At 66.5% G+C, this 12,948-nt stretch overlaps 3 protein-coding genes and 1 non-coding gene across 6 annotated transcripts; 2 read left to right on the forward strand and 2 right to left on the reverse strand.

The window, feature by feature from the left end:
- Nucleotides 1–259: 259 nt before the first annotated feature.
- Nucleotides 260–4,075, reverse strand: MCRIP2 (MAPK regulated corepressor interacting protein 2). 3 transcript variants are annotated; one of them, XM_074840439.1, is made up of 5 exons: nucleotides 3,924–4,075; nucleotides 3,695–3,776; nucleotides 1,760–1,887; nucleotides 1,418–1,580; nucleotides 260–750 (listed from the first exon to the last, which is right to left on the reverse strand). In XM_074840439.1, exons 1-5 carry the CDS (start codon nucleotides 3,973–3,975, stop codon nucleotides 735–737), a joined length of 441 nt encoding a protein of 146 aa, XP_074696540.1. In that variant the 5' UTR covers nucleotides 3,976–4,075; the 3' UTR covers nucleotides 260–734. The 3 variants fall into 3 exon arrangements, with proteins under 3 accessions (XP_074696540.1, XP_074696542.1, XP_074696543.1); XM_074840441.1 differs by having other exon boundaries at nucleotides 1,418–1,519; nucleotides 3,924–4,073; XM_074840442.1 differs by lacking the exon at nucleotides 1,418–1,580.
- A 1,409-nt stretch (nucleotides 4,076–5,484) lies between these two features.
- TRNAG-CCC (transfer RNA glycine (anticodon CCC)) lies at nucleotides 5,485–5,555 on the forward strand. The gene has a single exon. It is a non-coding gene; the product is annotated as a tRNA-Gly (tRNA).
- Nucleotides 5,556–5,641: 86 nt separating this feature from the next.
- METTL26 (methyltransferase like 26) lies at nucleotides 5,642–9,119 on the forward strand. Its single transcript, XM_074840662.1, has 6 exons — nucleotides 5,642–5,892; nucleotides 7,679–7,841; nucleotides 7,957–8,016; nucleotides 8,469–8,536; nucleotides 8,776–8,854; nucleotides 8,934–9,119. Exons 1-6 carry the CDS (start codon nucleotides 5,684–5,686, stop codon nucleotides 8,979–8,981), a joined length of 627 nt encoding a protein of 208 aa, XP_074696763.1. The 5' UTR covers nucleotides 5,642–5,683; the 3' UTR covers nucleotides 8,982–9,119.
- Nucleotides 9,120–9,846: 727 nt separating this feature from the next.
- On the reverse strand, nucleotides 9,847–12,619 carry WFIKKN1 (WAP, follistatin/kazal, immunoglobulin, kunitz and netrin domain containing 1). The gene is made up of 3 exons (XM_074841125.1): nucleotides 12,558–12,619; nucleotides 12,198–12,465; nucleotides 9,847–11,337 (listed from the first exon to the last, which is right to left on the reverse strand). The coding sequence occupies exons 1-3, from the start codon at nucleotides 12,617–12,619 to the stop codon at nucleotides 9,847–9,849; spliced, it is 1,821 nt and encodes a 606-aa protein (XP_074697226.1).
- Between the last annotated feature and the right edge of the window lie 329 nt (nucleotides 12,620–12,948).

A 12,948-nucleotide genomic window follows, 5' to 3' on the forward strand; every position in this document is an offset into this window, starting at 1 on the left:
CCTGCCCCCTCCCAACACACACCCAAGGCAGCACCAGGCCCTGGCTGAGCACAGGGAGATGATACAGCTCCAAGGAAGACAGGGAAACACTCCAAGCCCTTCACCTCCAGAGCAGCATGGCACCCAACAACTCAGCCACGAGCATCCCCCCTCCAGGGGGATGCCCTGCTCTGCACCAGCCCAGGGCACAACACTGCACCCCAACTGCTTCACCACCTCCTGCAAACACATCCTCCCCCTCCTGCAAGCGTCTCTCCACTGGCAGTTTCAGCGCTTTATTGTCTGGCAGTCCTGCTACAGCACCCCGCTGTCCTCCCCGTGGCTACCGCTGCGGCAGGGGATCCGCTCCCTCATCCCCAGCACGGCACCGCAGTGTCCCTGGGAGCTGGAAGCTGCAGCGGTCCAAAAACTGGCACTTAAGGAATCCTGGCTGGGGCCGCAGGCTGCTCCTCCACGCCGGGCGCAGGGAAGGGGCATGTGGCCAGGCCTGGCTGTGGTCCGGTTCCGCTGGCCTCGCTGGGCTGGCAGCATGGGTCACTTGATTTCGGTCATCTTTTTAAAAATGTGGTTCTCTAAAATGCCACTGATTCTGGGTTCTGACCAGATCCTCTCAGCTTTGTTTCTCTTAAAAAAAAAAAAAAAAAACAACACAACCAAAAAACCAAACCCTTCTTCCCTTTTATGAGCAGTTCTCGATTTTGGCCAGAAATTGCTGTGCCCACCACTCCTCCAGGTCAATGGGAACAAAGTCTGAAAGAGAGGGGAGGGAGAGAGGAGAGCATAGCAGAGCAGCTGGAGAGCAAGCAGAGCTCCGGGTGTCCCCCCCACAAACCATACCATGTGCCACCAGGAAAATGAGACCCCAAACCTCCTCTCAACCCCCATGCCCTGATCTCAAAAGGCCAGGCCGGGTTTACAGGGACCTTCTCTTCCTGGGGAGGTCTCAGCTGCTGCAGGAGCCCCCAGGCTGCGTTCACAGCCCTTGCTGCAGCTGCTATCAGAGAAGCACATTGATCCTGTCCCCACTGCGCTCCGGCTGGGTCCTGCTTGGCCGCAGGAGAGGCAGGTGGCCATGGCAGGACCCAGAGGCTCCTCTCCAGCGCAGTGTTGAGCCCACCTTGGTGGCTGGATTTCCAGAAAAGTCATCAACAGGGCGTCCTGCTTGCTTGGGCTCTTCCGATGGGGCACAGCAGGACAGCCCTGCCACAGTGCCAGGGGCCAGCTGGCCCCCAGCACCCCCGAGCAGCCTCAGCACCAGCAGGACAGACCTAACCCAGCCCCCCTGGCACATCCAGCACTGGGATCCTCCTCCTCCTCCCATCGCAGCCCTGCTCAGGCACCCGGCTGAGCCCACACCAGCTCACTGCACCCCTGAGCCCGATGATACACCCGAGCGCCACGACTGCTTCCCACTTACTTTTCAGTCCGGGGTTGGGGGTTTTCTCTACGTACTGCACGGGGCCGCAGGCGCTCTCCCCACTCCGGCTGCCGTCCAGCTGCTGCTCTACCTGCTGCCAGGCTGGGGCGGGGGGAACAGGCAGTGGATGGTTTTGGGATGGGGATTTCCCAGCCCAGGGGGGCTGCGGGAGAGGAGCAGGAGGTGGTGCAAAGGAGGGCAGGTACCCAGGCCGGGGACCCCATCCCTGCCACCGGGGTCCCCAGCACAACGTGGCTGCCTCAGGAGGGACCCCACATGCTCCAGCCTCCCTGGGATGTGACAGCGAGCGGGTGCCTGCCCCCAGGGACCCTCTGCCCTCACCTTCATAGACGAAGCGGACGTTCTCCTCGTGGGCCAGCGTGTAGCATTCCTCAGGGGCCGAGACCTGCTGCGGCAGCACCTGCGGCCTCTTGCCGTTCACTCTGTTGAAGACGAGTTTCTGGGCTGGGCTGGCAAGGGAAGCAAGGCAGGGGTGAGGGGGCAGGCAGCTCTTCCCACCACGGTTTGGAGCAAGAACAGGGTCTGGCCAGCCGCTCCCAGTTGCTCCACAGCCTGAACGCTCGCCCACAGCCCCAGCGATGCCAGGGGCACAGTTGCAGCCAGCCAGCCCTGCTCAGCCCTGTCCCAAGGGAAGGGACAAAAAGGGGACCCTGCCCCCAGGGAGAGGGGGTTCCTACGCAGGAAGGGGTGCGAGCAAGGGGAGTTGCCTGTCTCCCACCCATCCTCCAGCCCTGGCACAAAGTGCAGTCCCTAAAATAAAAAATCCGCCACCAAAACTGAAATATCAGGAAAATTGAAGTGAAATTCAGTTAGGTACCAAGCAGGGGGATGCACCATGGTGCCATCCTCCTCAGACCAAGCACTCACATTTGCTGGAGCAGCCCCAGCCCCCAGCACAGCCCCAAGGTGCCCCAGGACTGGGATGAAACCCTCTGCCAACTGAAAGCAGCAGGTCAGAGTTGGGATCCCCAGCCTGGGAACAGCCAAACCAGGCAGATCAGAAGGAGAAGGTCTGGGATGAGACTTATGGGCATGTTCAATGCAAAACATCAGTATTTTGGCTTTTCTGCCTAGTTTCAGGGCAGGACACGTCTGCAACGGCCACGTTTCTCACAGGACAAAGTCTAAGGGGCCCTGGGAGCACAGATGGGTTATGGTTTGTGGGGCAGGTGAGACCGAGAACAGGCAGCCCCTGCCTGCGCCTCCCCTGCCGGCTCTACGGGCAGAGCCTGGGGCAGCGTAACGCACCCCAAACCCAAACCACGCATGGCTGGGGGCCCCGGGCAGGCACCCCTGCCTGCTGCAGGCAGGGCAGCAGCCAGGAGCGTGCCCCACCAACCTGCCTGAAGGAGGGCAAGCATGGTAGCAGCAACACCAGTTAATTAGCAAAAGATCCCAGGAAGGAGGGGAGCTGGAGGGGAGGCTTTTCTCATCCGTTTCTTGAAGCTGGAGGGAAGGGACAGAGTTGTACATGCCCCACAGCCCCGTCTGGGCGAGCGGAGCTGCCCGCTCTGCCAGGCTGGGCTTTGCCCCCAGCTCTCCAGCCCAGAAAGCGGCTCCTTAAGAGAAGGAGCCATCGCCCCTCCAGCTGCTCAACCCCCACAACAGCTCCAGTTATTTCTGCTAGAAGCTGAGGGTTTCACCCAAAAGCCACCCCCACCGCCCTTTAGGGACAATCTCCAAACTCCACCGGGGGCCACCGTGGGGCCGGGGCTGCAGCGGGACCTGCCAGCCCCCGGGACCAGGGGGTTCCACACCGGTCCCCAGCGCCGGTTCAGCCGCCGGGTTTGGGCAATCGGTGCCTCCCCCGGGACTTGGCGGGGGGCGGGGGGGGTTGCACAACCCCGGTCCCCGGCGCTGCCCCGGCAGACGGGCAGCAGCACCCCGGGCAGCGGGACGCGCCCCCCCCCCACCCGTTCCTGCCTCCTCGGGGCAGGCAGCCCACTGCTGCCTGCACTTTGCCCGCTCCTCCAGGCACAAATCCCGACCCGCCCCGGAGGGGGGTGGGGGCGGGCACCAGCTCCGCTTCCCTCGCCCCCCCCCCTCCCCGTGCCCGAGGGGCGGCCCGCAGCACGACTCTCCGCGGGCAGCGGGCTGCAACCCCCGGCACGTCTCGGCATGCGGGCACCGAGCAACACCCCCCCCCCCCTTCTCCGCCACCGCCTCCCCGCCCGCGGCCCCTCCCCCGGCGGCGCGGCGCGGCCCGGCCGCCCCGGTAACCTTTCCCCAAGGTCACGGCCGCCCCGCGGGGCTCACCTGGCGGCGGGCCAGGCGCCGGGCTGCAGCCGGCCCCGCAGCTCGCCCAGTTTGCTGCTCTCCACCGCCTGCTGCGTCGGACCTGCGGGCGGCGGCGGGGCGTCAGAGCGGACCGGGAAGGAAGGGGGGGGGGGGTGGAAGGGGGGAGCGGAGCGGGACGGTGCCCACACACCCCCCCCCCCCCTCCCCGCCAAACTCCCCGCGCGTCCCGTCCCCGGGGCCCCGGTACCTGTGCGGCGCTGCGTGGCCAGCTTGCTGGGGCCGCGCGTCAGCGTGTACATCCTGCGGCCCCCCCGGCCCCCCCCCGGCCCGCACCGGCCCCGCCGCCCCCGCCCGAGTGCGGCGCGCGCCCCTCGCCGGGCCTTTAACGGGCCGGGCCGGGCCGGGCAGCGACACGCCCCCGCCCTTAAAGGGACCGCGCGGGACGGGGCGGGGGGGGGGCGGCGGGGCGCGGAGGCACCGGCAGGGCCGGGCGGGAGGTGTCGGAGCCAGAGGCGGGGCGGGTGGGAGACGTTGGGGGGTGTGGGGGACACGTAGGGGACACACGTGGGATGGGAGGGGGGGGGTGGGACACAGGCGGGGCAGGCAGGGGACACAGGCGGGATGTGTGCGGGGACATATGGGACGCACACGTGGGACATGTAGGGGGTGCGTGTGGGAGACACGGGACACGCACGGGACACATAAGGTGCATAGAAGGGACGTGGGGACACACAGGGGTCAAGTAGGAGAAAGGGCATGGGAGACACGTGGGACAAGATGGCACAGGCATGCAGGGGACACGGGGTCATGGGGAGCACACGTGCGCGGGGACACCCAGGGGACAGGGGACACATAGGAGTCACTCCTGGGACACATAGGGCCCAGGCAGGGGACCTGCTGAGGTGCCACCACCACGGGGACAGCAGTGTGACAGCCCTCGTCACACACCCCATGACTGCCCGCAAGCCAAGGGCCACCCCGCAGCGCAGGAATCGGGGGGGGCGGCCACATCCCAGCCACCTCGGTGACCTTTAGAGCGGGGAAGGGGCACCGAGGCCTCCCCACATGACAGGAGGGGCAGCCCCGGGGGGTGACCCCCGAGCCAGTCTCTGGCCACCCCACAGCATTGCCCGTGGCTGGGTGGCACCCAGGGTTGTGGGGACAGGCCATGTGACAAACCCACTGGGGACTTGGGGGATGCTCCAGCCTTGCTCCGGGGGCGGCAAAGCCACCCCCCCAAGGGTGACCTTGGCCTTTCCACCCCGTCGGCTGCGTGGCCACGGTGGCACAGCCCTGCCAGGGTGGGAAGCCATGCAGGGCCCGATCCTTCAGGGTGCCAGACACCCGTGGGTGGCTCGCAGGGGGCACCCCACCGCCGCCAGCCCCCACGTCACCCCCCCCAAGCCTACAGGACGCCGTCCTCGTTACTGCACTTAAATGCGACTGCCACCCAGGGGAGGGACCCCACTACCACCTCCCTGTCACCCAGGGGGGGTCGTGCCTCAGTTTCCCCACCAGAGACCCTCCCGGGGTTTATAGGGTGCCCGTGGGCACACCGGTGTGGCCACCATCGGGGGGGGTCTCACTGGGAGCCCCGTGGGCTGGATTCACACCGCAAGGTAACCCACGCACCCCCGTTTCCTTGGGGTCTCCACGCGGAGCCTTAACCTGGTCGTGGGTGGCAGGAACACGGTGGGGAAGGCCCGTGGGTGGCGGGAGGGCGGCAGCACCCCCGTCCCCCCGCGCCCGGAGCCCCGCGGTCACGCGTGGGGACCCCGAGTGCCGGCGGGGCGGGAGCGCACCCAGCGGCGCCGCTGGTGTAGTGGTATCATGCAAGATTCCCATTCTTGCGACCCGGGTTCGATTCCCGGGCGGCGCAGAATCTTTTTCTTTTTTTTTTTTTTTTTTCTTTTCCAACACCCCCGTGGGAGGCTCCACCCGCCACGTGTCACCGTGGGGGCGCTGGGAGTTGTAGTCCCCGCACTGCGGCCGCCGCCCGCTCCAGCCATGCAAGCGCCGGCGGCGGCGGAGCGCAACAAGGGCCCGATCCTGGCGGTGCTGCGGGAGTACGCGGGGGCCGGCACCCACGCGAGACCCGGCGTCCTGAGGGTGCTGGAGGTGGGGGCGGGCGCGGGGCTGCACGCCGCACACTTCGCCCGGGCGCTGCCGCAGACCCGCTGGCAGCCCTCCGACATCGACCCCCGGGCGCTGCGCAGGTGAGCGGAGGCACGGGGTGGGGGGGTCCCTGGGGGGCCCAGCCTGCAGCCCCCTCCCCACCCGGAGACCCACGGCCGGTTGTGCCCGAGCTCCCCAGCTCGGTGCTGTGTTTTATTCCAGGAAAGACCCAATATCGAACTCTCCAGCAGCCCAGCCTCCCTCTCTCGGTGCTTTATTTTTTCCAGGAAAAACCCAATATCCAGCTCTCAGATGACCCAGGCTCCCCAGCTTGATGCTTATTTTTTTCCAGAAAAGACCCAATATTGAACTCTCAGGCAGCCCAGGCTCCCCTTTTTGATGCTTTATTTTTTCCAGGAAAAACACAATATTCAACTCTTGCACAGCCCAGGCTCGCTAAGTCAATGCTTGCTATATTTTTTTCCAGAAAAGCCCCAATATCCGGCTCCCAAACAGCCCAGGCTCCCCAGCTCAGTGCTTTATTTTTCCCAGAAAAGCCCCAATATTCAACTCTGCGCCAGCCCACCCCACTACGGAGCGATTCCTGCCTGCAAAGCGCCCGACCACGCGTTGCTGAGCGGCAGCCGCTCTCCCGTTACCCACCCGTGGCTGTGACGCTCCGTGGTGATGCCAGGCCCCATGCCCAGCTCACCAGGACTCCGGCAGCGGCTCCCGCTCGCGCGGTGGGTGGCTCACACCCCGCTCCCGGCATCGCGCCGCCCCGGCAAGCCGCGTCGGCCTGTGTTTATTTGCTCTGCGTCCATGTGCGTGGGTCTGGCCGTGGCCAAATGCCTGTTCCAGGCATTGCAGCGCCAGGCTCGGAGGGTTTGCTTTCCCTTCAGGAAACAAAAATAAACCCCAGTGCTGCAGCACAGTGAGGAATTCCCCCCCCACCACAAAAAAAATAAAAAAAGCTGGTGGGGAGGTGCCGAAATTGGCACCTGTCCAGGGCGGGTTGCTGCCAGTGTCCTTCCCACCCATCACCTCGCCGGCAGCGGCACCCAGCGCACGCCACCCTGGTTAAAAATAATCCCCAGGCTGAGGCCAGGAGGCTGCGGTTCCCTGCAGGAACCGAGGCCTGGCTGGTGAATGTGTCAAAAAGGGTATAAATCACACCAAAAATCACATGGTGCTGGTGCAGCGGCACCGGCGGTGTGCAGGCAGCCCGGGCGCAGGGGTGCAGGCAGCGCTGCGGGCAGCCCGGGCACGTGGGTGCGGGGCGGCATGCAGGCAGCTTGGGCACGTGGGTGCAGGCAGCGCTGCAGGCAGGGGGGGGGTGGGTGCAGGCAGCGTGCGGGCAGCTTGGGCATGTGGGTGCAGGCAGCGCTGCAGGCAGGGGGGGTGTAGGTGCAGGCAGCCTGGGTGTGTGGGTGCTGGCAGTGCTGCAGGCAGCATTCAGGCAGCGTGTGGGCAGCCTGAGCACGTGGGTGCAGGCAGCGCTCATGCAGGCAGCTGGGAGGGCAGCGTGCTCCGGCTGCCCTGCTGAGAAGCGACAGTGAATTAGGAATTTTTCAGGCACGGGGGTCTCTCCCAGTCCGTGTGCTGCCCGTTGTCCGGCTGCTGCCAGCTCTCCCGCTGGCTGTTGCAAAGCAAAGAGCTTGGTGATACCAGACCCCTTGCACCGTGTGGAGCCCCCCCCCCCAGGTCTGTGTTATAAGCACAACCTTATTATTAGACATCAGAGACTCCACCTGGGAGATGCTGCTGGCAGGCAGCGCGGGCAGGTTTCAGGTCTGCCTGCAGCGGGTGCTGGTGGCGGGGGCTGCACGGGGTGGGGGCGGCGGGTGGTGCCCCAGCTGGGGTTGATGTGGGGTTTGGTGCCCGCAGCATCGCTGCCTACGCGGAGGCCATGCAGGTGCCCAACATGCTGCCCCCCATCCTGCTGGACGTCTCGCGGGGCTGGGAGACGTGGGGGGGCACCCAACCCGCCACCCTCGACCTCCTCGTCAGCATCAACATGATGCACATCGCGGAGCTGCGGTGCACCGAGGTGAGCGGGGCAGGGCTCCCTGTCCCCTGGGCTGGGGGTCCCAGCGCCAAATGGGGGGGATCCTTGGGGGTGTCCCCAGCCCCCTGACATGGTCCCCACTTCTCTCTTTCCCCAGGGACTGTTCAAGGGTGCTGGGGTGCTGCTGAAGCCCGGAGGCGTGCTCTTCACCTACGGGGTGGGTGCTGCTCGGCTGAGCGCCCGTCTTGGTGCGGGAGCATCCTGCTGGGCGCGGGGTGTCCCTGGGGATGCTGGGGGGGGGGGAGCAGATGGGCGAGCAGCTCCAGGCATGGGGGTGGGGATGGGTTGGGAAAGGGGGTGGGGCTCGGGTTTGGGGGTCGCAGCGTTTTGGGGCACATACAGACCCGGGATGGGCAGCCTTGGCGGTTTGCTCGCGGGACAGAGGGATCCCGTCCTCCCTCGCCCCATCCAGAGCAGGGTCTGGGGGGGGGGCGCCCAGTGTGTGATGGACCCACGGTGGGTGGTGGGACCCCTGGTCCCTCTTGGGGGCCGTGTCCCTTCTCGCTTGGCTTCTGTGCGTGGCAGGGACAGCAGCCCACGGGCTGGGGGGAGCTTGGGGGGGGACACACGATGGCTCGTGCCTGCAGCTCCAGCTCCGTGTCCTGGCAGCCCTACGCCGTGGATGGCCGGATCAGCCCCCAGAGCAACGTGGACTTCGACCGCAGCCTGAGGCAGAGGTAAGGAGGGGGCTGGGGGGCCCAGGGCTGCCGGTGGCCCGTCCTGCCCATGCTGCCTGTCCTGCCTGCAGCCTCAGGGAGCTCCCTCCCAGCGTGGTCCTTCAAGATAAGGCCTAAAGCAGCAGCAGAGGGGAGTCCCCCCCACCCCGACCTGGGGGCACTCCCGGGAGATGGGGATGCTTCAGGGAGCGCAGGGGTGTGATGTCCGTCTGTCTGACCCACGCCTCCCTCCCCGGCAGCAATCCCGCGTGGGGCCTTCGCGACACGGCACTGCTGCGGCAGCTGGCCGAGGCCAACGGGCTGCGCCTGGAGAGGATGGTAGGTGCTGGGGTCTGCAGGGGGTGGATGGGTGCTGCTCCGCTGGGGACCCCCCTGACCCCCAGCTCTGTGCTTCCAGGTGGACATGCCGGCCAACAACAAGAGTCTCATCTTCCGCAAGCAGTGACCTGCCCCAACGGCACCTCCCAGCACCTCCCAGCACCCTCCCAGCATCTCCCAGCATGGTCACCCCCCCTCATTGCTGCCTTCTCAAGGGGCCACACTGTCCCCGTGCTGGGGACGGCAGCGCTGGGGTGGGGCCCCCGTGCCCCCGGCTGGGGCTGGGCTTGGCTGGTGGGCTGGGGAGGGTCTGTCTCTCCCGGCCTCTTTGGGGCTCCCTTTGCAATGGAGTGCCCCAGCCTGACCCAGAGAAGCCACCGCAGCTGTCATGGGGGGCATAGGCACGGGGTGGGGGGGCACAGCACCCCCGGGCATGGGGGACACCTCTTGCTTGGTGGCAGTGTCCCCAGAGGATGCTGTGCCGATGGCATGGGGGACCCATCCCCCTTTCCCCTCCAGGACTGTGCTGCTGCTCCCCCCAATAAACTCTGGGGCTTTTCCCCCCCTCCCTGCATGATGCTTTCAGCACTGGTGCTGGGTTGGGGGGGGCATCCCCAACCCCCCCCCAGCACCAACAGGGGGGCAGATCCTGTACTGGGAGCACCTGGGGGTGCTACACTGGGCCCGGAGGCTTCGGTGTGGTGGGAAGGTTTTTATGGGTGGGGGGCTCCTGGCAGACCTCCCATCCCTCTGCAACCCACCCCAGTCCTTTATTGCTGCTGGCCAGGCTGGGGGGCTACATGGGTGGGGGGCATGCGGCAGATAAATTACAGGGGAGGTGGGAGCTGGGCTGGGGCTCAGCATGGGGTTGGGGGGGAACTACACGACGGTGGTATTCCCTAGATACAAGCACTGGTGCAGGGGCTCCCCCAGGCTGCCCCCACCTCCGTGGTGGGTCCACGGCCCCCGCATCGGCACGTCCCGGCTCTCCCCTAGTCCTGGAAGCGGTTCAGGAGGTCGCAGGTTTTCTTTTCCATCAGCTCGTAGATCTTCTTCACCCGCTTGTCGTTGGCCGCCCGGACGTAGCTGCTGGGGTCCAGCGTGGCCATGCCGTCGTGCACCTCGCCCATGATGATGAGCGGCCCGTCCTCCGCCGTCATGTTGGGGCAGGGGCAGCTCCAGTCCATGTCGGTCAAGGTCACCTCCAGGTACTTGATGTTGAAGAACTTGAGGCCCATCTTCTCATCCTTGAGGACATCCTCGAGGGCAAAGCGGGCGATGCCGGAGTCCTGGTCCTCCACGATCTCCATCAGCCGGCCCACGATGGCGAAGTCACTGCGGCAGAGGCTCAGCACCATCTTACTCTTCAGGCGGCAAGCCTTGCACTGCAGGCTCTTGGGGAAGGGGCAGACATCCTCGCAGGTCTCCTTGCTCTCAAAGTTGTTGGTGTTGCCCTCACAGCCGCCGTAGACGAAGGAGTGGCACTGCTTCAGGAGGTGGTTGTATGCCCAGCGGGGCTCCCAGTTCTGGCAGGGACCCTGCACCATGGGCAGCAGGCAGGTGGGGCGGGCGCTGCCCAAGCAGGCAGCCCGGCACTCCTCGTAGGTCTCAAAATGGTTCCTGTTGGCCCCGCAGCCCCCATAGCGGAAGGTGAGGCAGGAGCCCTGCTTGGCGTCGAAGTGCCAGCGCACCTCCAGGGCCTCGCACCGCCGCCGGTCCGGCTCCTTCAGGCACTCAGCGCTGGGGAAGGGCTGGGGGCTGCCAGCCCGCGGGGTGCCCCCCGGCTCCCGCCTGACCACTGACAGCGGGAAGTCGGCGCGGAGCAGCCCAGCGGCATTCCTGGCCGTGCAGGTGTAGATGCCGGCGTCCTCGTGGCGGGCGTTGTAGATGACCAGCTGGCCGATGTTGGTGACCACCACGTTGCCGTACATCTGGTCTGGCCGCATGATGAAGTTCTCCTCCTGCTCCGTCTGCTTCTCCCAGGTGATGTCCGGCCGCGGGCGCCCGCTGACGTCGCAGCGGAAGCTGACGGTGCCCCCGGCGCGTACCGACTGGTGGAAGGGGTTGCTGTAGAGGGCGGGGGGCACCGGTACCTCGGGGCCGGCTCCTGGCGTGGGGCGTGCCGTCGTCTCCTGCGGCACAGGGCTGGTGTCGGGCCAGGTGAAGATGTGCTTGCAGGGGACGGTGGTGAGGCGGGTGCCGCGCAGGCACGCCTCGGCGTCCATGTAGCACTTGTTGTAGTAGGTGAGGCCGTCGGAGGCGCAGGTGAAGTTGGGCTCCTTCTCGCAGCGGTCCTTGCACTTGCAGACGGGCTGCCCGTCCCAGATGTCGCAGTCGGAGCCCTGCTGCGCGCACACGAAGCTCTCGCAGGAGGCCGCCGGCACCAGTGCCAGTGCCGGCAGGCTGCCGTCGGCGAAGCGGGCGGCCACGCAGCTCCGCAGCCCGCACACGTTGGTGCAGCATTTCTCGAAGCCTTCGCAGTCCTGGCCGGGGTGGGGGGGGGGGGCAGGGAGAGGAGATTGAGGTGGGGACAACATGGGGGTCACCACTGTGCTGTGGGTGTGGGTGCTGCTCCCACACCCTGTGGGGTTTTCAGGTGGGCGGGTGTCCCCTGCGCAGCCCTGTGCGCCCTCAGCATCACTGGGCTCCGGGTAGGAGCCAGTTCTCCCTGGCACAGCTGCATTGGCCCCAGCCAGCCCCCAGCCCCCCCAGGATGCTTAGGGGTGCACTGCAGTGATGATGGCCCCTTCCCCCCCCCCCAGCAGACAGCATCTGACCCCTCTCAGCTTTTGCTGGCTGAGGGGAGGCAGAACTCGTTACACAGATGAATTGCAAAGGAGTCTCCCCCTGCATCCAGGCAGCCCTAGCTGGGGTGGAGGTGCTGGTGCCCCTGCTCACTGCTGTGGAGCTCGGAGGCGGGGGTCTCTGGGACAGGCAGCCCGGTCCATGGGTGAGCTCCTGCCTTTGGGGAAAAGTTGCCCGGGGGGCTGGGGGAGGCTGACCGCTGCCTGATGGGGGTCCCTGCCCCAGCACACCCATTCCCCTCATCCCAGCCCCTTGGCTGGGTGGGAGCATCCTGGGGGTGCATGGAGGGGGTGTCCTGGCCATGGGACATGGCCCAAGGGGGGGACATGGGGGGCAACAAGCAGTTTCTCTGCCTGTTAGGGGGGCTGGGGAATGGCCCCGGGACAGGGGGGGGCTCAGCCGGGGAAGCTGCAGCTGGGCTGAGCTCCTTGGTGGGCAACCAAATGGCTGCACCACCAGGCACAGGACCCGCACCCCAAAGCATCTCCCTCGGGGACCTGGGGATGCCCCCCCACCCCTCCCCGGCTCCCCCACTCACCTGGTCGGCCTGGCACTCCCGCTCGCAGGTGCTCTGCGCGTCCACCCACAGGTTGGGGTTCAGCTGGTTGGGGCAGACCCCCAGGTGCCGCATCCTGCCCGGCTGCAGGCTCAGCCCGGCCGCCGCCGCCAGCAAAGGCAGGAGGAGCACGACGCCCATGGGGACACGCTGCTGCCCACCCGCTTGCCGGCCCCGGCCTGGGCGGCCAAAATTCCCGCGAGGAGACATCTGGCCACCCCGCGCCGCCGGCCTGGCTTGCTGGCGAGGGGTCGGGATAAATCACATTCAGGATGGAGGGGACGAAGGAGAAAGCGGGCGGGCGGGGGGACAAAGAGGAGGAGGAGGAGGAGAGGACCAAACCTCTGCCCTTCAGCACGCCCAGCACCCGCCGGACCACCGGCGATGCTGCCCGCTGCCTCCATCCATCGCCGCTGCTCGGCTCTCGGGGCGCTGGGGACACGGTGGCAGCAGCGTCCCTCGGCGAGAGGGGCTCAGTTCATCCCTGGCTCCCTGCCGGCACGACGAGCGGGCGAGTGGGGTGGAAGGGGAGGACGGGAAGGTTGTAATCTGAATCCCCTCCCTTCCCACTGATGTTTCTGGGTGTTTGGAATGGGAAAGGCGCTGACCTCAGCCTCTAACCCCGGCGAGCCCAGCGATCGGCTGGGCAAACACGGGGGGAGATCAAAGGCAGGCAGAATGCAGAAAGTCTCCAAAGAGGGAGAGTGAAAGGAGGAGGGAGGGGGGACACAAA

Source organism: Strix aluco, chromosome 15 (assembly GCF_031877795.1).
Source record: "Strix aluco isolate bStrAlu1 chromosome 15, bStrAlu1.hap1, whole genome shotgun sequence".
Taxonomy (NCBI): Eukaryota; Metazoa; Chordata; class Aves; order Strigiformes; family Strigidae; genus Strix; species Strix aluco.

Bases quoted from the DNA above. Each gene is read 5' to 3' on its own strand.
- MCRIP2 (XM_074840439.1), bottom strand. From the start codon at position 3,975: ATGTACACGCTGACGCGCGGCCCCAGCAAGCTGGCCACGCAGCGCCGC. The intron at 1,888-3,694 runs GTGAGCCCCGCG...TTCCCTTGCCAG, and splicing joins GGCGCCTGGCCCGCCGCCAG to CCCAGCCCAGAAACTCGTCT. The intron at 1,581-1,759 runs GTGAGGGCAGAG...CCTCTCCCGCAG, and splicing joins CGTCCGCTTCGTCTATGAAG to CCCCCCTGGGCTGGGAAATC.
- METTL26 (XM_074840662.1), top strand. From the start codon at position 5,684: ATGCAAGCGCCGGCGGCGGCGGAGCGCAACAAGGGCCCGATCCTGGCG. The intron at 7,842-7,956 runs GTGAGCGGGGCA...CTCTTTCCCCAG, and splicing joins CGGAGCTGCGGTGCACCGAG to GGACTGTTCAAGGGTGCTGG. The intron at 8,537-8,775 runs GTAAGGAGGGGG...CCTCCCCGGCAG, and splicing joins GACCGCAGCCTGAGGCAGAG to CAATCCCGCGTGGGGCCTTC.
- WFIKKN1 (XM_074841125.1), bottom strand. From the start codon at position 12,619: ATGGAGGCAGCGGGCAGCATCGCCGGTGGTCCGGCGGGTGCTGGGCGT. The intron at 12,466-12,557 runs GTTTGGTCCTCT...ATTTATCCCGAC, and splicing joins GGGCGTGCTGAAGGGCAGAG to CCCTCGCCAGCAAGCCAGGC. The intron at 11,338-12,197 runs GTGAGTGGGGGA...CACCCCGGCCAG, and splicing joins GGGAGTGCCAGGCCGACCAG to GACTGCGAAGGCTTCGAGAA.